Raw genomic sequence first — 27,405 nt, 5'->3', positions numbered from 1 at the left:
CAGAACTGGGGAACCTGCTGACTGTTGAAGAGGGTGAGTATCGTTCCAAATATATCTTGTGAATAAGAGAAGGAAAGATTGAAGCCTTTTGTCCAGTGCTTGCTGTGTTATTATTACTATTTTTAACCTGGTTGTTGAAGTTAAAATCCTAGTTTTTAGAGACCTCTATGGATGGCAAATTCTGCTTTCCCTTTTTGTTTCTCTGGGGTTTTTTTTGCTGTTTGGGGGGGGGGGTTGTTGTTGCTGTTGTTGTTTATTTGTTTTTTCTCTCTGCTCCTTCCCCTTCTTAGTTATTCAAACAGCTTTGTGTTATTAAAGATCCATATGTCTCAGACCCATGGAATCCTCAAAAAAGTTTCATTTTGTGTCCTCAAAGAGTTTTGCATCTGATTGGAGAGACAAGAAAAATCCAGAAAGAATAATTTCAATTTTGGACTAGTGGCACCATGGGAGCTTCCCATTGAGAGGGACCTAAGCTAACCTTGGCAGGATGGGCAGGCTTTGAAAAGAGCTTATAGACTCTTCTAGAGTAGGAGACCCTCATGGAAGGAGATGGGAATTTACTTATCCCTGTTTGAGGATGTCTCTGCTTGTAGCAAAGTCCATTTTAGAGTCTATGAGGATTGTCAGGACTTTCCTCCTTAACCATCCCCCATCCCAAATGATAAGCACCCAGCTCTAGAATTTGGATTATTGAGTTGATTGTTGAGGTAAGTGTGGCATCTGTATGAGTGATCAAATTACATAGAATCAAACATACAAATGGGTGTATGTAAAACTGGCAAACATTGAATAATATGAGTGGATTAATATCAGTGTCAGTTTCCTGATTGTGATATTATGCTGTGATTATGTAAGATGTTGCCACTGAGATGAAGACTATTTGAGATCTCTCTGTATTATTTCTTATAATCATATGGATCATTAGTTGTTACAAAATTAAAAGTTAAAAAATGTGGGTGTGGAGTGCTAGATCATCCATGGAAGGACCAAGAAAGAAACATGTCTAGGAAGTCATGGGAAGAAAGCAGGTGTCACTGAGGAAAGTCAGCAGTGCAGATGCCTCAGAAACTCTTGGAGAAGGTAAGAGCAAAAAAAGGAGCTGATTTATTTCCCAGTGGTGTTTGGCCATGGGTTTTGCCAGAACACTTGGCAGAGTGGTTGGTCTAGCCAGATAGATCACTCAGAGACTTGAGACAGATCCCTCTTGTGGGGCCGGTGAGAGATGGAGTGCTGTAGGCCATACTTGAGGGCCCATGGTACAGGGATATGATTGTAGGACCATGGAGTCTGAAGTATGAGTCAGGTGAAGATAAAGGGAAAGGTGAGATGAGGATGAAAAAGAGCAGGGCCTTGAAATCTGACAGTTCTGATTTTAACTTCATTTGATAGACAAGCAAATGAAAGTTAAGGGATTTTTCTCAAGACTGTACAAGTCAGAAATAATGGAGGTGGGATTTGAGTCTAAGATTTAATGATCATTTTCCTGAAATAAATTTTTTACTGAGATTTTTGCCATAGGCTAAAGACTCTTGTTTTGAGTTGTTTTGAGTTGTTCTGGTTGTGGTAAACTTCTGTTATCCATCTTTTTTTTTTTTTTTTCTGTACTAGGGATTGAACCCAGGGCCTTTTACCACTAAGTCACATCCCTAGCCCTGTTTATGTTTTATTTAGACACAGGGTCTTGCTAAGTTGCTTAGGGCCTCACTAAGTTGCTGAGACTGGCTTTGAACTTGAAATCCTCCTGAGCTGCTGGAATTTACTGATGTGTGCCACTGTACTCAACTCACCTTCCATTTTCTTAATCATTTAATTGTCTTTTCCTGGAATTCCACTATCTGTTAACTGTAATATCTTCTTGAAATTTTCCCCACAATTATAAATACAAACCATATTTATATTAAGTAATCAGAATAACTCTTGATCCATTTCTTTTGCTGTTTCCTCTTTTGTAATCCATGTCTTACAAGAAATTAACTTACTTTTTCCTAAAGTTATTGACATTTATCCCACATGGCTGTCTCTAAAACAGGTTCACTACTCAATATGACTTGTTTCTTGAAAATAGCAAAAGATTAATAGGTTAGTGAAAAAGGAAAAACCTAAAAATGCACTCTGATTTTGATACCATTTTCCTTTCTATGCACAACACTCCTTGACTTGAATATTCATTCTCCAGAAGACTTCAGAATCTTATGCACCTGTTCCCAACATAGTTCTATGGTACTAAAACTAATTGCTCAAACTTCTATGACAAAAGAATTTTTAAAATTTACTAGCAATTTAACTAAGTAAAAAACAAGATGCTTAAAAACAATATTGGCATGCACAAGCACTCTTGCTAAGTGGGTACATCTTGTTAAGAGTGAAGAGGATAAATAAAGGTAATAGATTTTAGGTTAAATAAAATGTGCTTATTTATTTCACTCATTGTCACAATTTGTCATTCATTACAAAACTATTCGAATTAGATAATGTCTCTGATAAGCAATATTATATTTTTATCTGTTATTTTTTATGATTCTTTCTTAGACTATTATCTAATACTAGGTATATTTACTACTTTAAAAGAAAGATACAAGGAGACTTGGTAAAGCTATCAATAGTAGACTTGTTTGCTCAGATTGCTCATCACTTATACCTAATTACTTAGAAGGGATTGGAGGGGTTTCAAAAATGAAATTTAAAGGATAACTTAAAATACTACTCTTATATTTCATCCAAAGTTTAGGAAAATAAAATAAAGATATTTGAACTCTATTTTTTAATAATTTGTGAAAGTCATGAACTTGTTTTTTCATTAACTGTCCAACTTTTTTCTTTGTTTTTCAAAGGCAGTGCAGTTAGTCATTGTTATTTCATAAAATATTCCCTTTCTTCAGTTTTCAGTATCAGAGCTATTTTAGATTTTTATTGGATGTGTCATTGTGTCATGGTTTATAACCTGATCAGTGTGACTCCAGGTTAATTTCCCATTACAGAATTCAAATACATTCATAGAATACACATTTATATTTACCTTAAATTGAAAGCATAACCTATGTAAGTAAAGGTAGAAGAAAGGTGACTTTCTAATTGTTATTTTCTACCTTGGGCCTTCATCAAATTAGACCTTTATTGGTGAGAGTTTTATGCCCATTCTGCCATGCAAATATGTATGAAGTAATTTGCATTATGAACTCACCAACTCTTGGCTAGCTTTATGTTTGCTCTTTGGGGCATTAACATTTCGTAGCTTGAGTGTTAAATCTGGGCCTTAAATTTCTTAGTTGTGTGGAAATCATATTCACTTCTCCCGGGGTTTGGGAGAGAGAATTTAGTTTCAGAGAGAAATGTAGATGACTTCCTTTGCTTCTAAAAAAATGAGTGTTTTGATATGAAAATTTATTTTCCATTATTGAATACGTATTTCTTACTCATTATTAAAAAAAACAAACAAGAAAACTCAAGATGATCTTATTCTCCTCAGTCGTTACCCAGAATTTCTTAAATTTGGGGATTTGATTTTTTTACCTCCCTTATGTTTCATACATCATAAAACTGATGTATCATAAATAAGTCAATTAGATTTTTAATTTCTAAGGGGGATGGTATGCAGCATTAAAATATTTACATTTACTTAGGTTTGATTAATATTTGTTTTTTCATATTTCCTAAAACTTCAAGCTCAAGTTATAAACCTTATTTAAATATCTAGATTTTTTTTCTGTTAAAATTAGCAGTTTCATTTTCACTTGTTCTTAGATTAAAGCATAATGCTTTCATAAATTTGACAGATTGAAATTTCCATAATTACTTTTAAGTTTAAATCATCATTTCAATTCATGTAGATTTAGTTTATCTGCTTCTTCCTCCTTATGCTTTATTTTACAAGACCCCCTTACACTATTGTTGTCAAAGTCTTTGTATACTTTGTAAGTATTAAAAAATTTATAAATCAGTTGCTTTTGAGCATTTAATCATCAACTAAAAATTTAGTTAAAGTCTTCTAAGTTTCTCCATGATTCATTAGTATGTCAGATTCTCTTAAATATTTAAAATGCCCTAACAACTAAACATAAATTGTCACAATAATTATTAAGCCAACTGTTTTGAATATATTTAATTAGTCACAAATTTGATTAATTTCCTTACCAGGTCTACATCTACCCCATCAAGGGAAGCAAGGTACCTCCCTAAGCTACTCTCCAGCCCCTAGCTGCCCCTGACTGTGAATTTTGTCCTTACCAGAGCTCTTTGAACTATGAGCTCCTTGGGTTTTGTTTTGTTATTGTGGTGTTGAGAATCAAACCATGGGCCTCAGGTATGCTAGGCAAGTGTTCAACTACTGAACTATACCCCCAAAACTGATAACTTTTTAAGGAAAAAGACATTTTCCTTTTTCTAGTCCTATGTTTACAGAATTTTTAACATCCCTTTCAGAATGAGTTTCTCCTGTAAATTGTTTTTTTAGTAGTCCATTTGAATTATGCTTTTAAATTAAAATAGAATTATTTAAAATAAATAGTTGAGGGCTGGGGATGTGACTCGGTATCATATCAGTGCCTAGTATGCCCAAGACTCTGGGTTCAATGCCCATACCAAAAAATAATAAATAAAATAAAATTAAAAAGTTGAAGCAAAGTCCTAGGCTAAACCAACAAACGCCAAAACCTGGTGGCATTCAGTCCTAATCTTCACTGTCTGTTCATTCTTGGCTGTTCACAGAGAAAAGGCGAAGAAGTGTGGAACTGATCCCTCTGACTGCCCGAATGGTGATGGCCCACCTGGTGAACCACCTGGGTCACTACCCTCTGAGCGGAGGCCCAGCTGTGCTGCACAGCCTTGTCAGTGAGAACCACGACAATGCCCACGTGGAAGGCACTGAGCTGTCTTCTGAGGTGTTCAGGAGCCCCAACCTGCAGCTGTTTGTATTTAATGACAGTACCCTCATTTCCTACCTTCAGACACCTGCAGAAGGACCTGGGGGTGCCCTCTCAGATGTGAGAGTTATTGTGAGGGATATATCAGGGAAGTACTCTTGGGATGGAAAAGTTTTATATGGACCTCTGGAGGGATGCTTAGCACCCAATGGAAGAAATCCCTTATTTCTAATTTCGGGCCACCATCATCACACATTTGGACCTCAGAAAGATCATTCCCAAATCGAAGAAGGAGATGATGTCCTTGACAAACTACTTGAAAACATTGGCCATACTAGTCCCGAATGCCTTTTACCATCACAGCTAAATCTAAATGATCCCTCCCCACCCCCATATGGCATGAACCGTGAGCAAGAAAAGGAAATCATTGAGGTCATTTTGCGCCAGAGTGCACAGGAAGACGAATATGTTCAGAGGTGTAACTCTGATTCTTCAATGAAAGTTACCAGCCAAGGGCAACCCTCGCCAGTGGAGCCCCGAGGGCCTTTTTATTTCTGCAGGTTGTTACTCGATGATTTGGGAATGAATTCTTGGGATAGAAGGTAACGATACATGCTAGTCCTTAAGTTATCTTTTTCAAATGATTTTTCTTTTTTTAATCAATTTAGGGTCAGGGAAGAAGAAAATAAAAATGGAGATTTTTTCACTATTTCAACATTATTTTGATAATGATAATAATTAAAAGTTATTTTGGCTGCTAAATTAAAGCCAGAAATGGAACTAATTATGCTGTACTAATGCACACATTGAATTCTAAATACCTACTGAATGTTTTAGAGTTTGAAGTATTTCCTTTGTGTATATGTTTTATTTACTTACTTCTCTGGCCATTATCATTTCTACTTTAATGAAGATGTAAATGGCAAATACGCCTTAGATCTGATGAGGGAGGTGGGTGTGATGAAACTTTGATAAAGCATAGAGTGGCCCAGGAGTTCAAGAGGAATGATTTAGTCCAGTGGGAAGTATGGGACAGTGAAGAAGACCTCATGGAAGAGGATAGATTTGACTGGATCCCGATAGTGGAGTTCAGTTTTTAAAGAAATAAGTGTTATGCAGAAATTTGTAGCAGAGCTGACTGAAAATACAGAACAAGGCCACACTCAATTTATCAGAGTCATCCAGTGTCACTGGACAGTAATGGGATGCAGTGGGATTTTTATGCCTTGCACATATGAAGGCGAATGGACTTGATTCTATCACAGATATTTAGTGAAATGAGGAAGCAGATGAATGGATGATAGATAGGTTTGTTAACTAACTCAAATGCAGCAAAATTGACCATTGATCACATGATTTTTTTCTTCCATCGTTTTTTTCTTTATAGGAAGAATTTTCATCTTTTGAAGAAAAATTCAAAATTATTGAGAGAATTGAAAAACCTGGACTCTCGCCAGTGGTATGTGAAAGTATATCAGACCACCTTTTCCAGTTCACCTGTGTATGTGCTTAGAACCCATGGGTAGTTCTGTAACCTGGAATCTGCTGACATTTGCCCCTGTCAAACCTTTGATATTTATACCCTTTAGGAATAACTCACATTTGTTACTCTAAGAAGAGGTCGGGGCTCCCACTTAACCTCTGCTTTTGATTGAATACCTTTCTATGTGGCAGTCAGTGGACATCCATTCTCATTTATTCTCTGCAACTGTCTCTTTTTCTGATAAGGAAGTAGATATTTACCTAGATTAAACAAGTCATAATCACCTATACTATATTATTTGAAACCATATGAGACTGACTTCATAGTCCTTGCTGTGCAACCTGCACTGGCATTCTGTAGTCTTGGCTTTAAAACGTTGGAAAGGTTAGAACAAGCATGTTGAAATTAATAACTCTCTATTAATGTCTCATTTTCAAAGCTGGTTACATTCTCAGATCTACCTTTTTTTCTGTACAATATCAAAATCATTTCTAGAAAGGAGTTCATAATCATAAACAGTTTTTGATTTGGGGAAATATGTGCTTCCAAAACCACCTAAGTTAAGAATATAATCCTCAGCATTTGACAGATACTTGTAAGTCTTGAATAAATGGATTCCTTAATGTTTAGTTAAAAAAAAAAAAAAGCTCTTCAAAAATAACAACAACAACAACAAAACCCTTTGCTTATTCCCCTTTAGAAATATCTTAATGTTTCATCGGCACTCAAATTTAGGTTGTTTTCCCCGGGCTTGTTTTTCAACTCTTCCCACTATATTTTATTTTCCTACATTTTTCTTACTCCTTCTTAACTCATAGATTTGTAAATATATTTGAGCTTAATGTTTTCAAAGGATGCTTAAGAAGCAAGAAGGAAAATAAATGACAAAGGCCGGCTTTATCATTATGGGTTCTATCCTGGCATTTGGAAAAATAAGCAAAGCTTTTATTTTATTCACTTAATCATTCATTCACTCTCTATGGTGCTTCCACTTTAAGGCACTTGATTCTCTTGCCTGGTACTTACAGGGAGGAGTTATGACCTGCTAAACAAATATTTTCACCACCCTGTGTTTAGATGGCATTCTTATGATTTTTATAGTTTATTTTAGAGTTCTGTTCGAACTCAAAGTGACACATAATTTTCATACAAGTTCTTGGTTCGTGTCACTATGATTGGCCTGTTAGGTTCACAATTGTGATTCTTGTGGTTTGAATTTCTTTTTTCTTTTTTTTGGTATCAGGGATTAAATTCAGGGGCACTTGACCACTGAGCCATATCCCCAGACCTATTTTGTATTTTATTTAGAGACAGGGTCTCACTAAGTTATTTAGCATTTGCTTTTGCTGAAGCTGGTGATCCTCCTGCCTCAGCATCTTGAGCTGCTGGAATTACAGGCATGCACCACTGTGCCCTGCTTGAATTCTTAAACTAGGTATAAATGTAAGAAGTAGTGAATTCCAGTTTTAACTTTCTCTTAAATACTTGAATTAAAGTATTTTAATTGAATTAATTTTAAAAGGTCCATTTTTATGTCACTGAGGACCAAGAAGATCAAATCATATTAAGCTTACTTATAGCTATATGTCCTTTCTCTCCTTCAGAAACATCTAGAATTAAGATTCGCGTCTATATGGGAATTAGAGGGTATTGGTTTTCTTTTTCTTTTCTCCATTATTCTACCTTCCCACATTGCCTTCATTACTCAGGACTTCTTATAACCTACACATTGAGGAATGAACTGTTTCATGTATGTTTTCTGAGTCTCGGACATGCCAGGATAGCTGATCTGAGGCAATATGAGAGCCTTTTCTTCTAGGTGGCTTTACCACTCTCTGGAGAGTGATAAATATTTTAGTATTATGGAATATACAGAATTAAAAAGAAAAGAAATATATAGGATTAAATGATTCATTTATAGTTGTACCTGGGGAAAGGAACCTTACTCAGGCCTGAAGGCATTAGCTCATTGTCATTGTAAATGTCTTTATTTCCTGATTTATTAAGTGAAATCTATAGTGAAAAATTTGAGCTTAAAGAATTTTTAAAAACTCATTAGAGATGAAGAATCTGAAGCATTATTCTTCAGATGGCTCTTTATTGGATTCATTTTCCTGCTTCTTGTTGTTGTTTTCTCTCTAGAGGAACACAGATCAAGTTCTCTGGAAATTCCTTGAGAGGTTTCTTCTGAAGGACTCAGGGATTTACTTCCTTCTTCCTCTTGTGCTTCAGTATTAAATAATTAAATATTAAATACTGAAGTATCCCAATCTCAGCTTTTTAAGTATATGCTGAATTACTCCCTGCTCCTTAGTATTAAGTGAATACATTGGTATCTTGTAATTGTGGCCAATTTGTGGAGTGTTAATGCACTTTAGTTGCATGAGGTACAATTGAATTAGCTCCCTGGGGTGCTGTTGCAGTAAAATATGGCTTTGGATAGCTGATTGGCAATTCTCTGCCCCTTGATTAACCTTCACTTAAAACCCCAACTCCTGGATTTAGTGTCTTCTTGACATCTAAATGTGTATCAACTTATTTTAAGGTAAAGTGTATTTTCAAAGTTCTTTTTTAAAAAACTGGAACTAATTCTGAGATTCTGTAGCTATAAGAAATCTAGACTGTCCTGTAAGTTGGTCAGGTTGTAGGCAAGAACATACTCTGTCCCTCAACTTTCAGGAAATTTCTATTTCTGATATTAATGATTTCTATTTTCAAGGCTTAGATTCTTCTTAACATGTTTTTAGGAAAGGGAGAATCTGTCGTGCTACTGTGGTCTATAATACTATGAAGTTAACAATAAAGATAGTTACATCTAATAGTATGATGAACATACATACAAATCACAGTGGGCCTTCTTTTTAACTACGAATGTCTTCTTGCCACCATCTGGTGAGGTGGATGTTAAAATCATGTTTTTCTTTGTTTGGCTGTTTAACGTGACAGCACAAGGAAATAGCTATTCTGGTCTCTTCCTAATAAGAAAGAAAAATGCATTCTAATGAGGAAGGGGAAATTGTTGATTTTATGTTTGTGTGTTCCTGAATTACCTGTTCCTTCATGCATTGGTTGTGCAGCTTATGGATATGAAGTGCTGTTGATGTTGTAATTACCATTTCAAAAGCCTGGCTCTAATAAGGCCAGACACAGTGTCTGCATCCTAGCAGGCTCTCTGCGGTGCTAACATTTTGGAGGATGTGAAATTTGATGAATGTTTACAACTAAAGGTCACCTTTCCTCACACCCACATCAGTCAGACCATCATCCCAGCTTAGTTCTCTGTGCTCTACCGTTGAGTTAATTAGGACTCAAGGACCCAGAAGCAGCTATAATGGAAAAAGCCTGGACTTTAAGGAGAATAAGCAGAAACATTTCAGATAAACCTGAGGCTGTTTTATGTATGTAGCGTCTATAGAACAGGGAAAAACTAAATGTCAAAGACTTTTAAATATATAGAGAGAGCTATAGAAATAAATTGAGTAACTGTATTTTTTTATCCTTTTGTTGAGACAGTCCTTTAGGGTCAAAGGTTAGGATATCTATTATCATCGCCATCTGAGATAAGCCAGTAATATTCTAGGTGCTTTTTATTGGTGTCCCCTGTCACTCAGGGCAACAAATAGTATGGCAATTTCAGGGGCTCCTTACTCCATGAGGACAGGCTTCCTGTTTGGGAGCAGAAGGTCTGTACTAGAGCCTCAACCACTCTCCACCATAAAAATCCTCCCTTCTTGTAGCTACCTGTTTCCATCATAAGTCACACCCCACAGGGTGTGCTCATGCAATTTTTTGCTTTCCTGGTAGCAGCAGGACAGCATGTATCAAAAGCTTTAACAATGGATAGGCCCCAAGAAATTCTATTTCTATGAATTTATTTTAAGGACATAACAAAAATCTTGTGAAACTATCATCAAGATTAAAGAATAATTTCAAGAACATATTAAAAATAATGCAGAAATATCTTTTAAAATATAAATACCTTAGGGGCTGGGACTGCAGCTCACTGGCAGAGCACTTGCCTTGCACATGTGAGGGATTGGGCTCAATCCTCAGCACCACATATTTATATAAGTTAAAAAAAAAAAGGTTCATTGACAACTACAAAAATATTAAATAAAAAAATATAAATAAAAATAAAATATAAATAAAAAAATATAAATACCCTATATGAGGATTTGCGTTATGGTTTATTAATAGAATGTTGTATAGTCGTGAATAACTTTATTGTAGAATCCTATGATCTAAAATTGGCACACTTACAAATAACTAAAACAGTAAATTTTGTTATATATCTCTTACCACAATTTTTTAAGTGTCCATAAGTATTTTTTTTAAATTTTTTTTAGTTGTAAATGGATAGAATATCTTTATTTAATTTAATGTGGTACTCAATTCTGAACCCAGTGCCTCAGGCATACAAGGCAAGTGAGCTACCACTGAGCTACAACCCCAGTCCTGAAAGTGTCCATAAATATTTTAAGTGTAAAAATTAGTTACAAGACAGAATGTAGTAGTTTCTCGCATTTTATATTTTTGTGCAGAAATGCATTCTAAAATGGTAATAGCTATATTCCTTGCTTATATGTTCAAATTATAAGTCTTTTTTCCTTTTCTAGTTTTTTTCTAATTTTTCCTCTAAATGTTTATTACATGAAAACTATGGGACAAAATGAATAGTTATCTAAATGACTAGAAAGAAAAAACTCTCCTTGTCTAATTATTTATATAGCTTTTCAGTTGAGCTTCATTACTCATGCTTATGAAGTGGAAAAATAACCCATACAGAAGGAAATATTAGAAAATTTATTTTAAAATGGAGCACAATTCTAGCAATATGAATGTTTAATCAGATTAGATTTTTGAGATATTAAACAATTAGACAATAGAAACATTTCTGTATTGTTTAGGCACTTGATAGTTTTTCTTATAAGATTTTTCAGACTATTAGCAAAAGTGAGGAGAAGGGTAGAACTGCTCTGGAAGTGGTATTCTAATACTAAAAAAAAAAAGAAAAGAAACTATAGTAAAAGTCATGGATGGTACTGTTACCACTGTTGACCGGTGACGAGTCCTTGCTTCCCCAATGTTGAAGAATAACGCCAGAAAAGCACACAAAAGCACACTGAGGCAATTTTAGAGTGGAAAATATAAGTTTATTAAAGGACAGCAGAAAAGACTTGAAGGGGACCCAAGAGATGGAATCTGTGGAAGTGCGGTTGTTTCCCCTTTTTATAGTTTTCGGTGATGGAATGTAGGTGGGAAGGCCCAGGGGTGGGACACAGGTGGGCCAAAGAAGTAATCTGGGCAGGAAGGACTCCTGAGGCAGCATCTTCAAGTTTGCTGTTCATTAACATTTCTTTGGGATGGGCTATCTTCAAATCTGTTGGGGGCTGTTTCCTGGACTTCATTAACATTTCAAGAGTTGCTCAACTTTTCCGGGAATTCATTCTCATGGCCTCTATTTTAGATTTCACTGGATATTAGACCCGATTTACCTAACTACATTAACTACCTAACTTTAAATCTGGCTTCAGTACCTCTGTTTGAATATAAAGTGTTTCCATTTCTTCTTTATCACCAGATTCCTTGACAGTGGTCTACTTATTCTGGCACTTTATTCCACAGTATTCATAGAAAGTGGTTATTAAGACATCCAAATATACCATCATTTATCTGGTCAGTTTAGCAGAGATTTAGCTGAGCTCCTACTATGTTCAAATCCTAGGCTACACGTACAAAAGATGAAAAAGCAGGGATTGTTTCTTCAAAATGCATATCGTGTTCACTTGCTTTAATAGTAAACTTTCCAAAATCTATCATGGAGCAAAATGATAAAGGATTTATGTGACCAAAAAAGGTTTCCTTGGACAGCTCTTCCCCTTACCAGATACCCTCAGAATTCAGCAGACAGGGGTGGTACATTCTTTCACAAAGAAAATACCTAAGTATGTGCTGCTTGGAAGAAGTTTCTCCTTCTCCTAAAGTCATATCTTGGCATATCTTATAGAATCAAGGACCTACCAAGTGTAGAAAGTGACTCAAGGTGTAGAAAGTGACTACCTGTGGGTGTGCTGTGGGTATGCACATATATCTACTCATAATTGATATCTATTTGAAATGCTTTAAAAGATGACATTATTTAACAAAAATGAAAATAATTTACCAAATGGTATGTTCTAACATGCTGTGGTTCAGTATATTTAATGTCTGAGTGTATAGTCTAGGAACGACACTGCCTTGATCTAGTTCCCAATCCCATTGCCCTGCATGCTTTTTATTTAAATTCCTTTGTCTCCTTCCAACCACTTCTGCAAGGCAGGTGATATGATAATACACACACACACACACACACACACACACACACACCTCCCCTGGAAACATAAATCTAAAGGAAAATATTTCTCCAGAATATGAAGAGTTCAAGATAGATAAAATGGATGCTTTATTTACCAGTGAGCTATATCCCCAGCCCTTTTTGCAAAGAGTATCCCCAGTTGCAAAGAGTAAATGAGATCATGTGTCAAGCTATCTTAGTGACTGACCTCTAGGAAGTTCTCAATAGATGTGAGCTCAATAATGGGAGTTATGCTGATTTGGGCAACAAAATAAAACTTTACACAAGAGAAGTCTAACTCCTTTTAATTTAAAAATTTAACAGCCGTGAGACACACAAAATTGCAGTGTTTTACATTGCCGAAGGTCAAGAAGACAAGTGTTCAATCCTCTCCAATGAAAGAGGAAGCCAAGCATATGAAGATTTTGTGGCTGGTCTTGGATGGGAGGTAATTACTTTCATTCAATAGGTATTATTGACTAACTATATTTAAGAATGTATATAAGCTAGATATTAATTACATATGGTTTTGCATGTGTTTTTATAGTCAAATATAGCCTAACTACACTGACTATAAATCTGGCTTCAGTACCTCTATTTGAATAAAAAGTGTTCTCTAGTTCAGGAACTAGAGAACATTGAATTTGACATCTTCTATTAGTTGCTTTATACGTGAACTTTTAGTACTTTATACATGAACTTTTGTTTCCCCTTAACTTTCCACTTTGTATTTTTTCATTTGCTTTGTATCAGAACAGAATAGTCAGAGGGACTCACCCAGTTATAGGTGGTTTATAGTAAGAGAAAACAAATATGGGCAAGGAACCAATGGTTTGGGCCATGAAATGGAGCTTTTATTGAAATCAATAACTTGGCAAGTAAAAAGATGAAGGAAGAGTTGGATGAAGTCAAAAGTTGAAATGAAAATAAAATATAATAGCTATGGTGGCTTACCTATCAACTTTTTTCCCTAACATAGTTCCCCAGGATGATTGATAACTGAAAATTTTGTAGGCTTTTTTATTTTTCTTCTTAAAAAATTGGGGGGTGGGCGCCACTGGGGATTGAACGCAGGGATGCTTTATTTACCAGTGAGCTATATCCCCAGCCCTTTTTATTTTTTTAATTTTGAGACAGAGTCTTGCTAAGTTGCTTAGAGCTTCACTAAGTTGCTGCTGCTTTTCTCAAACTTGTGATCCTCCTGCTCAGGGATTACAGGCATGCACTACAGCATCCAGCTAAAAAAATATATTCTCTCTCTCTCTCTCTCTCTCTCTCTCTCTCTCTCTCACACACACACACACACACACACACATACACATATCTCTCTCCCCTAGAAACATAAGTCTAAAGGAAAATATTTCCCCAGAATATGAAGAGTTCAAGGTAGATAAAATGGAAATCAAAATATCTAAAATAATTTTCTTCCTTTTGTTTTGGTTTCCTAGTTATCTGTGGTAAGGAGAAACTCTGGGTACATAAGCACAGCTTATCTCTGAGAGTTCAGCGTTAGCAAGGGGACTCCTATAGAACTAGGGTCAGGGCAAGAGTGCACCAAGGTTAGGATCATATGCTTTCTGAAGAGCCAAGTAGGTTTTAGTCTAAAAGCTATTGCACTTCCAATAAATCTTTGTTGTTCTTGCTGATAAGGTTACTTCTTATTTATCATAGAATATATTTGTTGTTTAATTAATATAGTTTTTAAATCATACATTCTCAACTAAGAAAATAAAACATTAATCCACAATGTATGTAGATTTGGCACAGAAGAGATTTCTCTATTTCTTTCTTGTGTGTGTTTAGAAAAATTACTGAAAGAATGATAAAGAAGAATGATAAAGAAAGAATCATTGGTGACCCTGAGCCCCCGGGGCCCTCCACACAGGGTAAACGGCTGTGTGTTGAAAGAAAAATGGGACAAGATAAAAGATGGTGTGTTGTAAAACCACACACAAGACTATACCTCCTAGCTAAAAAACCATATCTTTCCCCCAGAGGTTTCCTCTTCCCCCAACAAGTTAAAAAATTAGATTTAGGTACAAAGTGAGCATTCACACCATAACTTTAAAATGAATTATGACTCATAAACTTTTGGCAATGGTATAAATTGTGATAACCCTTTGGAGAAACAGTTTAGTGATAGCTACTAAATTGTGTAATATCTGTACCCCTTGATACAACATCTTAGAAAAACACTCCTTTGAGTGTTCCATCTGGTTTGAAAAAACAAAAAGCCCCACAAATCCATCAGTGGAGAAACTGTGTGTGTTTGTGTGTATTTGTGTATTGGCCCCAGAGTGCAAGGTTCTTGGTGCTGGCATTCTGATATCCCAGAGAGAAGCCATAAAATGCTTCTTTAAGTGAAAAGGTGAAGGTGTAATAAGATATTTTGAAAAAGAGAAAGAGACACCAAAATCACATACCTTTAGTTATAATATATTGCTATGGTTATTCTGGTTTATTAGTTATTGTTAATCTCTACTGTGCCTAATTTACAAATGAAACTTTATCAAAGATATATAGGGGAAAATACTAGTGTATTGTAGGGTTTGGTACTGTTTGTACTTTTAGGTATCCACTAGGGGTCTTGGGACATAGCTCCCAAAGGTAAGTGGGGACTCCTGTGTATATTTGTATGCCTATATGGAAAAATTTAGAGAAATATATACCAAAAATAGGTACCCGAAAGTTAGAGAAATATATACCAGAACTTTGATAGTAGTTTTCTTTGGATAGTAGGAATATGGAGCAATTTTAATTTTAATGTTCTTTGTTTCTTTAATATTTTAGCATTGGCTAATTTTGTTTTATATTGTAAGTTTGTATTCAAAAATATATGAAGTGAAAATCATTTGTTTTTTAAAAATTCACATTCACAATTCATTTTTGACCCTCAGTCTTTTCTTTCTATGTTATCTTTATTAGGTGGATCTCTCCACCCACTGTGGGTTCATGGGTGGCCTCCAGCGCAATGGCAGCACTGGTCAGACGGCCCCTTATTATGCTACCTCTACTGTGGAAGTGATTTTCCATGTTTCCACTCGGATGCCATCAGACTCAGATGATTCACTTACCAAAAAGGTAAGGGCCCTCATTGGGGACCATCCTTAGCTGCTCTGGTATATAGGGGAGACCCTCTTAGGACGGGACAAAGACCAGGTCCTGAAGCTCTGAGACTGCTTTCCTTGGGACTCAACTTCAGTGTTGCTCTTCCCCAGGCTACACTTGTGGTGAATCTAAAATCCAATTTGGCACAAACTTAAGACCCAATATTAAGGATTGGGAAAAGGAAGGGTCTAAAATATTGCTATTTGGGGATCTTCTCTCATATTCATATCACCTGACAGAAAATAATATAGTTTACCTCAAAGATTGCAATGTGTAATGGCCTTTGTGACAAAAGTATTAATGGTGCTCTGGGAAAGAAGCCCGCCACCACCACAGGCTTGCTGGGAGTAAGTTGGTAGCATCTGCCAAAATGAGGAATACAGATGTGCTGCTACCTAGCCATCCATTTTTGCTGTTGGGTACCTTTCATTCTCCTTGAGCTTTGGCCCTATGGTCAGTTTTCCCTGTAATTCAGAGGAAACCTGGTGTCCCAAGTGAACTTACCCAGGGAAACATGGTCCTTTACCTTCCAACCACCAGGCTGTTCACCTCAGGTGACCCTGTGTTAGGAGTGAAGAGCACCTTAATAGAAAAAATACTTTAGTCTGATAAGGAAGCCACTCCTGTAAGTTTCCAGATGAGAGAAACATCCCAGAACAGCTGTGATTTGTACTCATCTGTTCTGATGCAAGGAACTGAGTATAGCACCTTAGGTGCTAAGACTGACAAATGGGGAGTCTAAGGATGGGGTTAGAGCCAGACTCTGCAGACAGGTGGACCTGAGCTCAAGTATGTGTTGAGTTATTTTATCCACCTGTGCCTGTTTTTCATCTATTAAATAAGATTAAAAGCAAAGCCTATGTTCCAGGGTAGTTGAGCAAAGTGAATGAGAGGATGCTCTGTAAAATTCGCATGGTATGTGGTAAGATCTCTATGACCATCAGCCCTTGGCTTTGCCCATTGGTTTAACTGATTGTTTTCCCCTCCCCCATTAGTCAGATGAGCAATAGCTGATAGGTCCTACTGTACCTTTTATATTTTATTTCTCATATATTTTTGAATACAAACTTACAATATAGACATCTGGACTATGTACCTGGTATGAAGCAGTGCATGTGGGGTATCAAAACTCAAGTCACGGCTCAATCACAGAAAACTTTCATAGTGATCAAGTATCTCAGATGTGTGTAAAGCCTGATTTGCATTGAGAAACTTATCAGTCTTTCATCCCTCAGTCCCACATGGTATAGTGTCTTTCAGAAAATGAGAGCCCTACAGCAAAAGGTGTGGGCCACATGCTGTTTCCCACAGGCATTGGAGGAACTACCTCCAAGTCTTAGGTTCTGATGGCTTCCCCTAGTGGAAGGGACTTCATCCCCTGGGACCTCTCTGGTATCTCAAAGTCTAGTGCAGCTTACTGAGTCCTGAAGGCATGACCATGTTTGTTTGTTTTTAAGTTGAGGTATTTTGTAAATTTATGCTACTCTGCAAATAAAAATGTCACCATATTCTATTAATTTTCTTATGGTAGAAAGCTATTTTGTTAAAAGATAACAAAATATTTTAAAGGTATTTCTTTAAGTAAAGAGGCATGGTTTTGTTTTGTTTTTATGAGAAAAGACATACTGTTTTCTTGACCAAAATGTCATGCTATAAATAATGTTCCAAGTCTTGGCCTGGTTGAAAGATTCCCTACTATAATAATCAAAATTCAGCTGATACCTTTTGCAGCTCTAAGGTTTAGCATCATTAGCAATAAACTCTCTATAACAGGATGTCTCACAGCTAGACTAAAAATCATAGTAACAAAGGCCCACAGTTCCTTGTCTTATTCTAACTAAATTGTTCCTAACAGCTTAAAAATGAGCTGCAAAATTCTAAAGTGATTCATGCTCTCTTCTGCCCCTGTCATGGGGGGACTTTTTCAATTCTGCAATCTGGTTGCAACCCCATACTGAACTCTTGATCCTTCACTGCAGATATTTGTTAGCTCTAGCTAGATTAGATTTTTCACAGCTAATCTAACTGCTGTAGGGGTTTGCAGAGTGGGGACAGAGCTGTGCTATTGGATTTGTCCAATTCATTTGACTCCAGGACTATAATTGCACTTATGTCTTACAAGGCTTTTATAGCCTCAGGCTGGCCAGCCGCATAAAAAACAAATTGGCAGTGATACAGTACGAGTGAAAAGGGATGAAAGGCCCACATTATCAGTCTCCAGGCAGTGCTGTTCTGGCAGGAAGTTTCTTGGTTAATTTACAAATAAAACTTAGATTTTAGGATGGGCACACTGTCAGCTGAACAATGGGGATGTCAGGCCTGACTGTTACTTAGTAAAAGTAGCAGCCAGGCCCACTGAGGAGCAGGAATTCTTCAATCAAACAGACGACTCCTTCTGGAGCCAGCTGGCGATGTAATGCAATTAGTAGGGAAAGGAGGTCAGCCTATTAGGTGTGGACCATGACCAGTGTCACCAGTGGCGTGCAGCCTGGCAGCAGCAGGCACAATGGCTCTGGTGGAGGGACTTTAGAACTCTATCAAGACAAGAAGTGGCAGCACATGGGCTTGATTTCTTGAGACTGAAGAAGTGGGCATTTGTTGTAAGCCCAATGAACATCAGGGCCTTCTGCAGTCTGTTGTGCAGTGGAAGCAAGGGCCAGTGTGAATGCCAGCTCCATGCCAGTGGGACACTCATCAGTCTCCCCCTGAATCACACACACATCAGATCAACTTGACTTGTGTGCCCTGAGCCGAATGGCAGGTGGGTTTCTAATTGGAGGGCCCCTAATCAAAACTCTGCAAAACTCACAAAGTAACTTACTAAAATCTCCTTTAAATAGAGTAAGACTTTAAGGTTTCTAGGGTTTTTGTTATGTTATGACATGGTGAACACTTTGTCCAGATTAATTTTATTTGTTTTACCTACTTGTGTTCTTGTCATAGGCAGAAGAGGGTATAATTTTGCTTTATGCTCTAGATTTATCAGCCAATTGGTCCCATGGCCTTAGCTTTTAGTTTTGTGATTTAGTTAATTAAATTGTAATGCTTCCAGAAGTCTGAGGTGCATGACATTGAAAGCAGCACTGAAATGATGAGTACAGCATTATTATCGCACAAAAACAGCTCCTCCTAAATTATAGAATCACCACACTAGAAGGAAGGGTCTATTAGTGGGATACTAATCCCCTGTGTTGTGGCTCTAGAATACAGTTGCAAATAAAATTAGGAGAGGCTTACTTGGGTTATGTGATTGAGTAACCAATTTATAAAGGAGAGAGTAACAGCAAAATTTCAGCAATCACTGTTATCACTTCAGTTACAGTGGATCAAAGAGCTACACAGGTATTAGATGCTGGCATCCAGAGTAACATCCCAAGTTTTTGGTAGGTGAGCTGTTCCCATTCAGATGTTTGTGCCATTGTTATACCAATGGGTCCCAATGTCACCGTCTTTTCAGGATGAGGGCTGCAGTTCTGAGCTCCAGAACAACCCCGTTTCTCAAGATTAACTTCTAATGCTCCAAATTCTTGTCAGAGTTTCAGTTAGATACTATGCACATTTCTCTTGAAATGTGGAAACCTGCCTATCTTGCTTGTGTTGTTGACAGTGTTGGCTGCTGTGTTTTTACTCTAAAAAGAATTAGTTGTAGGAGTCTGTTGTAAGGTCCTCACATAGTTTATTAAGAAGGAGAAAGAAGGCGAAGGTATAGTATCTAAGATGGAAGTAGAGCTTGGGTGTAGCTGAGGGGAACAGCACTTGCCTAGCAAATGTGAGGACCTGGGTTTGATCTCCATTCACTATAAAACAATGAAATGAAATAATGATGGGAATGAAGTGAGATGTCCAGGGTTACCAGGGCTATTATGAGAATCCAGTGTTGTCTTTTTGTTTGTTTGTTTTTTGTTTTTTAAACTATTTGTGTAATGGGCTGGATATGCCTTTTGCCTGCTCTTATTTTAGCTATAATATTTGTGAGGGGGCTGTGGGAGAGTGGGGAAAGAAGAAAAAGATGTACTGTAATTTTGAATTTAAAAAGTCATCAACTACATCAAGTGTTCAACTCCTGCAATTGCACTTGTCCTAGAGCCCATCCTCAGACACAATTGAATCGTGCACCCTCAGTGTAGGTATGAAGGGACAGATGCAGATATTTTTTAAGTAACTGACTTGTACAGTCATTCCCAGAAGTATGAGAGAGTGAAGAATAAGCAGACATTACAGCAAACAACTTCCCTTTGTAACATTATAAATAGAAGAGAAGCCATGTTAGAGTCACCTTGGATTTTCCCTTTGTGGTCAAATAGTCTGTAAAGAAAATAGTATTTATTCTAACATGTTTTAAATACATAGTATTCCAGAGTGTCCTTTTTTTTTTTTTTTTTTTTTTTTTGTCTGAGACAAGACTGAAACACAATATCTCTATTTGGTCACTTTTGATGTTCCACTATTAGATAAGAAAACAAACAAAAAAAATGCTTGTTCGTGTTGATAGGTAATGTCCTTCTGCTGCTGCAAGTCAGAAACAGAAACCTCACCGTCACAGTGGGTGTTAAAAGGACTTTCACCAGTCAGCCTTCGATTTTAGAATTCAGTTTGGTCCAACATTTTTATCTTTATAACCTAGGTTTTGTTTTTTTTTTTTTTTTAAGTCATGCTTTCAGGCTTCGCAAGTGATGTCATATGCAGTGTTCTCCAGCTTGGTAGAGTGTGATTATCACTCAGGAGATTTACCAAGAGTATTCTTGGATTTAACAAGAGTTGGACCCTGGAAAAACTCTCAGAGGGTCCTTTCCTGGACCTATCTGCTAAGGCCTCTTCAAAGTGACTAGGAGTCTGTGATTTGTTTGGGGACTTTACAGACCCTTTATGTATGAGATGATAAAACAAGAGGGCAAAACTGCTTGAGTGATGGCAACAAAGCAGCTTTTGGTGTAGACTTAGATATCCAGGGAACAGAACAAATACTCTGAACCAGAAGCTCCAGCCAACATTCCCAGGCCCATTCCACATGTATTGTTCACGAAACCTTGAGTAGGCACAACCTTTGACTTCTTGAGCATATGGTTCCTCCTGGTAAGAGGAGATAAAGATGGTGTAGTATACCTGAGAGAGTTAGTGGGAAGATTAAACACACTGTCTGTATGGTAAGGAGCTTTTTCAATGCTAGGTTCTAGTGTTCCTATGAAATTTAATTAACATTTATTAGTTTCCTAAACAAAGATAATTTTATATGTTCTTTTTCTTAAAGATTTGTCACAAGACTAGTTTCTTTTATGTTTTTTTAACAATTGTGTTATAATGCCTTATATTCTCTTATGTTTATATTCTTATTTTGTTAATAACCATTAAGAGGCTAATGTAATATGGATTAAAAAACTCGTATTAATTAATTGTTTTTGAAACATACTCAGCCATATAAAGCATATGGCTTCAATGCAGAGGTACAATTCCATTTAAAAAATCCTTGAAAAGGTCTTGGGCCCATCCAGTTCACAACACATCCTCAGTGCTTGGATGTGATTCTTAGTACCATATGTGTTTCATAGAAGGTAAGTGGTATTTTCACAGAATTGTGCTTTTTAAAATCCTCATAGAAGACTTCAGTGTTGTAGCCTTTTAGGTAGTAAAAGTTTTTGCCTCTGTGTTTTATAATTCAATTTGTAAACCATGACCCCTCATAAACTGCTGTTATCACCTTGATTAATAAAGAGCCAATTTGCTGTTGCAGCTCCGTCACTTGGGGAATGACGAGGTCCACATTGTCTGGTCTGAACACTCCAGGGACTACCGCAGGGGTATTATCCCAACCGCCTTTGGAGATGTTTCAATCATTATTTACCCAATGAAGAATCACATGTTCTTTATAGCCATAAGGAAGAAACCCGAGGTATGTTTTCTCCACGTTGTTGCCTAGACCATTTACCATATAATTCACTGTCTCAAAACATATGATAATGTTAAAGGGGACTTTTTTCCCAACTGCTAGATTTTTTACATATCTCCAAATTATATGTGCCATATAAGAATTTAATATGAATTGGGAGAGGTATCTTTCATTATAAGCACAAAATTCCATATTGTATTACTAGGCCTCGGAAAAATCAAAGAAATTTATGATTTTTTAAAAAAATGTTTTGAAAATTTTGTAATTTAAAAGATTATAATTTTAAATTTTGGACACATTGATTAATAATAAAAGTTGAAGAAAGCCCATTTTCACAACTAGCATTTTAGGGATAATTTGGGTATAGAATCCAACTTTGTCTGACCAACCTAGACTGTACTAAGAGAGGTCAGTCCTGAAGGATAGCAGCCATGTCTGCAAAGAGACTGAGCCTCTACAGCACAGCCCATGTGATGGGTATTAACAATCGAAGCACCTTATCACAGAATCAGTTCAGCCATGTCTGTTAGTATTGATCACCAGAATGGCTGGAACAATCCAATGGTCTGGATCCCATGTACTAAATTGGCTGCAGTTTTCATCCTTATCATGCCTTTAGTGGTATTTTAACAGTGCTTTATACAGTGATTTATTTTGGTTTTGTAATTATTAAGATGTTTTTAAAATTTTTTAGACTAAACATTTAGCATATTAAACCCACTCCTTAAGAAAAATGACCTCTATTTTTCAGTTTGATATTAAATATAATTTTTATTTTCATTCTAAATTGTTCTCCTAAAGGAGATCAAACTTACCATTCTAAAAGCTCTCTATTTTTAATATTCAAAATAATAAATCACTGAAATTTATTGTTCAAATTGATTTCAAATCTAAATTGTTACATTTGTAAGGGTTAAATAAGCTAATAAGGAAAAAGTGCTTCAAACTGTACCTGGTCCAGAGAAAAAGCTACTTTGTTAGCTGTTGTTGTAATTGTTATATCATTATCATTTCTATTGGTATTTTTTGTTACTCTCACAGGAATAAAATCAATAATGAATTCCAAGTTTAACACGTAGATTAATTCTCAAACTAGGTAAATGTGGGTCAGTTCCCACCAGGAAAGTCCCACTGTGGCTGATTCACCGCCTAATATAAGGAGAACTCTTTTTTTTTTTTTATTGGTTGTTCAAAACATTACATAGTTCTTGATATTTCACACTTTGATTCAAGTGGGTTATGAACTCCCATTTTTACCCCGTATACAGATTGCAGAGTCACATCAGTTACACTTACATTGATTTACCTATTGACGTACTCATGTCTGTTGTATTCAGCTGCCTTTCCTATCCTCTATCCCCCCTCCCCTCTTCTCTCTCTACCCCCTCTACTGTAATTCATTCATTTCTCCCCCTTGTATTATTTTTCCCTTTCCCCTCACTTCCTCTTGTATGTAATTTTGTATAACCCTAAGGGTCTCCTTCCACTTCCAAGTGAGAACTCTTTTTTATTCATGGAATAAAGATGCCAAAAATTTTACATTGAATATTTGTATTATCTTTACTTGAGAGATATGAAGTTTGTGTATGTTTTCAGTCATACTATAAGGAAATGGCATGGTACTCACATTTTTATTTGTTCACAAAGAGCACTACTTTAAGAATTAAAGTGAAAATTTTAATATTACAGAACCAATAAATTTAGTATTTTGTAGCTTTCCAAACTAGAAAATATGTTTCTTTAATATTTAGTTTGGATTAACTGGCTTTATTAATTCATTTTTCAATATGCCATCTAGAAATGTCATTTAATGTCCTTAAAATGTTGTCTTTATTTTTGAAATAAATAACACAAAAGGCATTTCAATTTTCTTAATAGTGTCAAGGGGATTTTTTAAAAAGTAGTATAAATGCATAAAAGCAATCTTTAACATACCTTTTAAAATTTCCTACAAAATGTGTGTAAATTTTATAAATTTGGTCATAAATTCTGACAAGGATGAATTGAGCAAATTGCTTTCTTAGTATTTTAATTCAAAAAGCCTAAAGGGAAGAAGAGAATAATGGGCAACTGGAAATTTAGTGTTATCCCTACATTTAAAGTACAAACCATTACAATGTAATAAAATTAATCCAGACATTTCCAGGGCAAGTGTGGCTGACCTTTTGTTCACCAACCACTGACCCCAGGGTGAATGCAAGAGGCTTTCGGAGGGAAAGTCTGTTTGTTTGGCTTCAGTCCCTGGTATTTAAATTGCATTCCCTAATCAAATGAAAAGGCTGTCCTCTCTATCAGGTTACAGAATCCATGGCAACATTTGGCCTTTTATATCCATAATGTTAGCCTTTTTGTTTGCATCTAAGTAGAGACACCTGGAGCAATGTTAACATTAACCGATTTAGCATTAATAGCTTCATTATATAAGAATTTCTGATCAGATAGCTGTTACTTTTGTTATATTGCTTCAGCTTGTATTGTTGTCATTTTTTATCTCCCTGCTTGGCAACCAGGCAATGATTTGCAAATTTTTTTTGTCTTGATTAATTAAGCAATATAATTATCAGTAACCGTGATGCAGTCTTTGCTCAACAAAGCTTCTAAGAGAAAACAATGGTAAGTCTGTTAGTATGAATGCATTCCACTCGTCCCAGATGCATGAGGATATTATGGACAATGAGGGGAAAGGCCGCCTGTGAGCGAGGACAAAGGGTGCCACGCAGACTCTACACACTGCACATACCGCCAGGGACATGCTGCGGGCTCCCTGGGACACAGCCGCCTCGTTAGATTACAGCTAGTCAGCAGAGATTAATTCTCAGCCATTTGGTGCAATAATTTACCCATTCCCCAGTCTTTTAACTAGTGCTCTGTACTATAGAAGTGAAGGCTTTGTACTCAAAAGGTTTATTTAACCTCGCCTACTTTTACATGTCTCCACCAAAATCATTATTTTTGTCTAGAGATTGTAATGATGCAGCTGGTTGAAGTTGAGGAATATTCCTTTTAGGAATACAGCCTATATGTAAGTTTCAGAAATAGTAGGCGGAGTCAAAGGCTTTCTCATAACACCTGTGTATTTCATCTGAAGACAGTATGATCCGGTGGTCTAAATATATTTATTTTACTGATCTCTGGTCAACCATACTTCTCTCAGAATGATTTTAATCCTTTTTTAGGAGAGGGGGGGAACCTCATCAGTACACAAAAGTCCTGCTTATTGGATAGAGTCATGCATATTCAAATTGTACTTTCATTCAGTCTCATTAATAGCGTATATAATAATGTAGGGCTATTTGTAATACAAGCTCACAGGCAGCATTGCTTCCAAGTCCTTTGAAATTCAACATATTTTGCTTTTTTCATTCCATACACCTCCCTTAAATATACAAATTATGTGCCTGGCAGAATTGGCCTCTTAATAATATACAGCATTTGTGAAATGTTATGTTGAATTGTGAGTGTGCTTGTGGGAGTACATAAACCCCTCACAGCTGAAGGGGCCTGCTTACTTTTTGAGCATTGTATTGAACTCCTTTTTTTAAATTTTTTTTTTTAAAGCAGCATGCTTTGAAGCATCATTTCATTGTTAAATCATTTTCAAAGTAAATCTGTCTCTATAAATATTGACACAGTTGTCCTTTGGTCAAAATCCATTATTGTCAGACTTAGGGTTTTTTTTCCCTACTTGTGTTACCAAGTCAGCTATCCAGGGAAGGCTGGCATGTGTGGCAGAAAGTAAGTGACTTTAAGGGGTTTGCGAAAATGTCCCATTCATTTTTTAGGAAAATAATTCACAAAGCCCCCTCACTACAGTGAGTACCCATATTGCTTTCCCTAGCGTTCAATGTCTAGAAGGCGATATTGGTGTTTATATAGTGTTTGCCTTTATGAATTTGTGAGAGTTGTGGTATTTGGGGTCATGTTCATCTCTGCGCACATTAGTGACTGACTGGTAACCATCTGACCAAAGGAAAGATATTCTCAAGTAGCCTTGGCTAGGAATAAGACAAAAGGAAATTTTGGAAAAGAGTCCTCCTTATCACCTCAACCAGAGTGTCACTTTTATAAATGAAAAATGAATTGATGTCCTCCACACTCTACTTACTCACCTTGGTAGATGTGGCATGGGAGAAAAAAATAATGATGATTCAATCATTTCTGAGAATATAAGAAGGAAAGGATAATAGGAGATGAGACCTCAACAATCCAATTCCAAGGCAGCTTCTAGGGGGTGGGTGTCTTGGGCAGGTCTCTGAATTTCTCTGGACCTTTGTTTTATCAACTGTAAAATTCAGGATGGGGATTAAGGCCTCTCTACAGTCCCTTCAGGGATTAAAAAGTTGATTGGGTTCTCTTGTCCAAGATGCCCAGAACTTTTCTTAAACTGCTGTGACTGTTAATAGGGTTCAATCCAAATGATATCTGACCCTCTTGCAGCTTTGGCAATATTTGTGTGTATACGCACATGTACAGATACATAGTGGCCCTGGACATGTATCGCTCTTTAGGATGACACAGTCCAGGACCTTTTTCTGGAGCACACACCCAGAGATGCTGGCAGAAGGCTAATGTGCCAGAAGTCTCAAGACTACTTGCATGTATGAGGTCAAGAGGAGCCTAGTGTTGGTACTTGTGTTTGAAAGGAACTATTTTTAGGTTACTCGTGTAGCCTCATTATATAGGGAGAGTATGTGACTTTGCAACACATGTAAGTTTCTTTTTTTTTTTTTTAATTTCAAATGTGTCATTTTCTTAAATATCTATCCCAATCCCAACCAAATAACTTTTTTAATTAAAAAGTGAACTTTAAAATACTCTGGGGAATTCTAAGGGAAGTCAGTCAGCTTTTGAGTATACAAAGAAACATGTATTTAGAAAAGATAATTGAAAATACTAGACAACTAGAATTTACTGAACAACTAAAATGAATTTTTGTGGTATGTTCTATTTTCATAATTTATTATTATTGTTATTTGCATTATTTTTAGTAAAGGAATGGCACTGGAAACTATGTGAAAATGCATCTGTCATTTGCAGATGTTATATTAAAATCAAATATCTCTATAATTTATCACCACTTCTAGTTAGAGGAATTCTCTGGTTGCCAGGGATTTTTATAATCCCTTTTGTCGAGTTTTTAAATGACTGAATCACCCAAAAGCAGTTGCCAAAGAGTAATAAGGAACACTTATTTATATGATAAGCCTCAATATAGATGGAAGAAAATCTATTGCTTGTTAGTAATTACCTCCTAGCTCCTGTTTTATCTTTCACAATAATTCAGCTTTTGAGAATTCCTTCTCAATTGGTTTTCCTCAAAAGTTGGTATCATTCTCCTGTTTCTTACGTGGATTTTGGCATCTACAAGTTCTTCAGACCCCTTCTCATGCAGTTCCCACCCACAGATGCACAGGCAGCAGGCTGTTCAACTGGAGTGTTAGGAGCATATAGAATTCCATTGTGAAAAGGAAGCTAGACCTGCTGCCCTGGAATTAGAGAATTCGTCCTCAAGGATGTACTTTCTGAAATTTACTGATTTGTTGTTGTTAAGTTTTTTACTGTTTTTTGTTCTTCGTGAACACTTTGATCAAAGCTCTCCCTCACCAATTACTGGACTGCTTTTATTGAAGCCATAGCAAAGGAGCACTTATTTAAGAACATAATTTAAATAAACTTTGTAAAGCATGATGTTACTACAGGTAGAAGGAGGAAAGTGTTCTCCTTTCTTATATTA

At 36.3% G+C, this 27,405-nt stretch overlaps 1 protein-coding gene across 1 annotated transcript in view; it reads left to right on the top strand.

Annotated features, from left to right (window-relative positions):
- Window positions 1–27,405, top strand: part of RALGAPA2 (Ral GTPase activating protein catalytic subunit alpha 2) — a 322,071-nt gene that overhangs the window by 192,982 nt on the left and 101,684 nt on the right. Inside the window, exons 30-35 of the mRNA XM_081292835.1 lie at window positions 4–33; window positions 4,708–5,464; window positions 6,250–6,321; window positions 13,004–13,127; window positions 15,605–15,760; window positions 21,516–21,674. Of these exons, the coding sequence (XP_081148961.1) occupies window positions 4–33; window positions 4,708–5,464; window positions 6,250–6,321; window positions 13,004–13,127; window positions 15,605–15,760; window positions 21,516–21,674 (1,298 nt within the window). The remainder of the gene's footprint in view (window positions 1–3; window positions 34–4,707; window positions 5,465–6,249; window positions 6,322–13,003; window positions 13,128–15,604; window positions 15,761–21,515; window positions 21,675–27,405) is intronic.

This window comes from Spermophilus citellus (assembly GCF_964194105.1).
Source record: "Spermophilus citellus genome assembly, chromosome: 4".
NCBI classification, from domain to species: Eukaryota; Metazoa; Chordata; class Mammalia; order Rodentia; family Sciuridae; genus Spermophilus; species Spermophilus citellus.
This window is presented reverse-complemented; position numbering and strand designations above follow the sequence as displayed.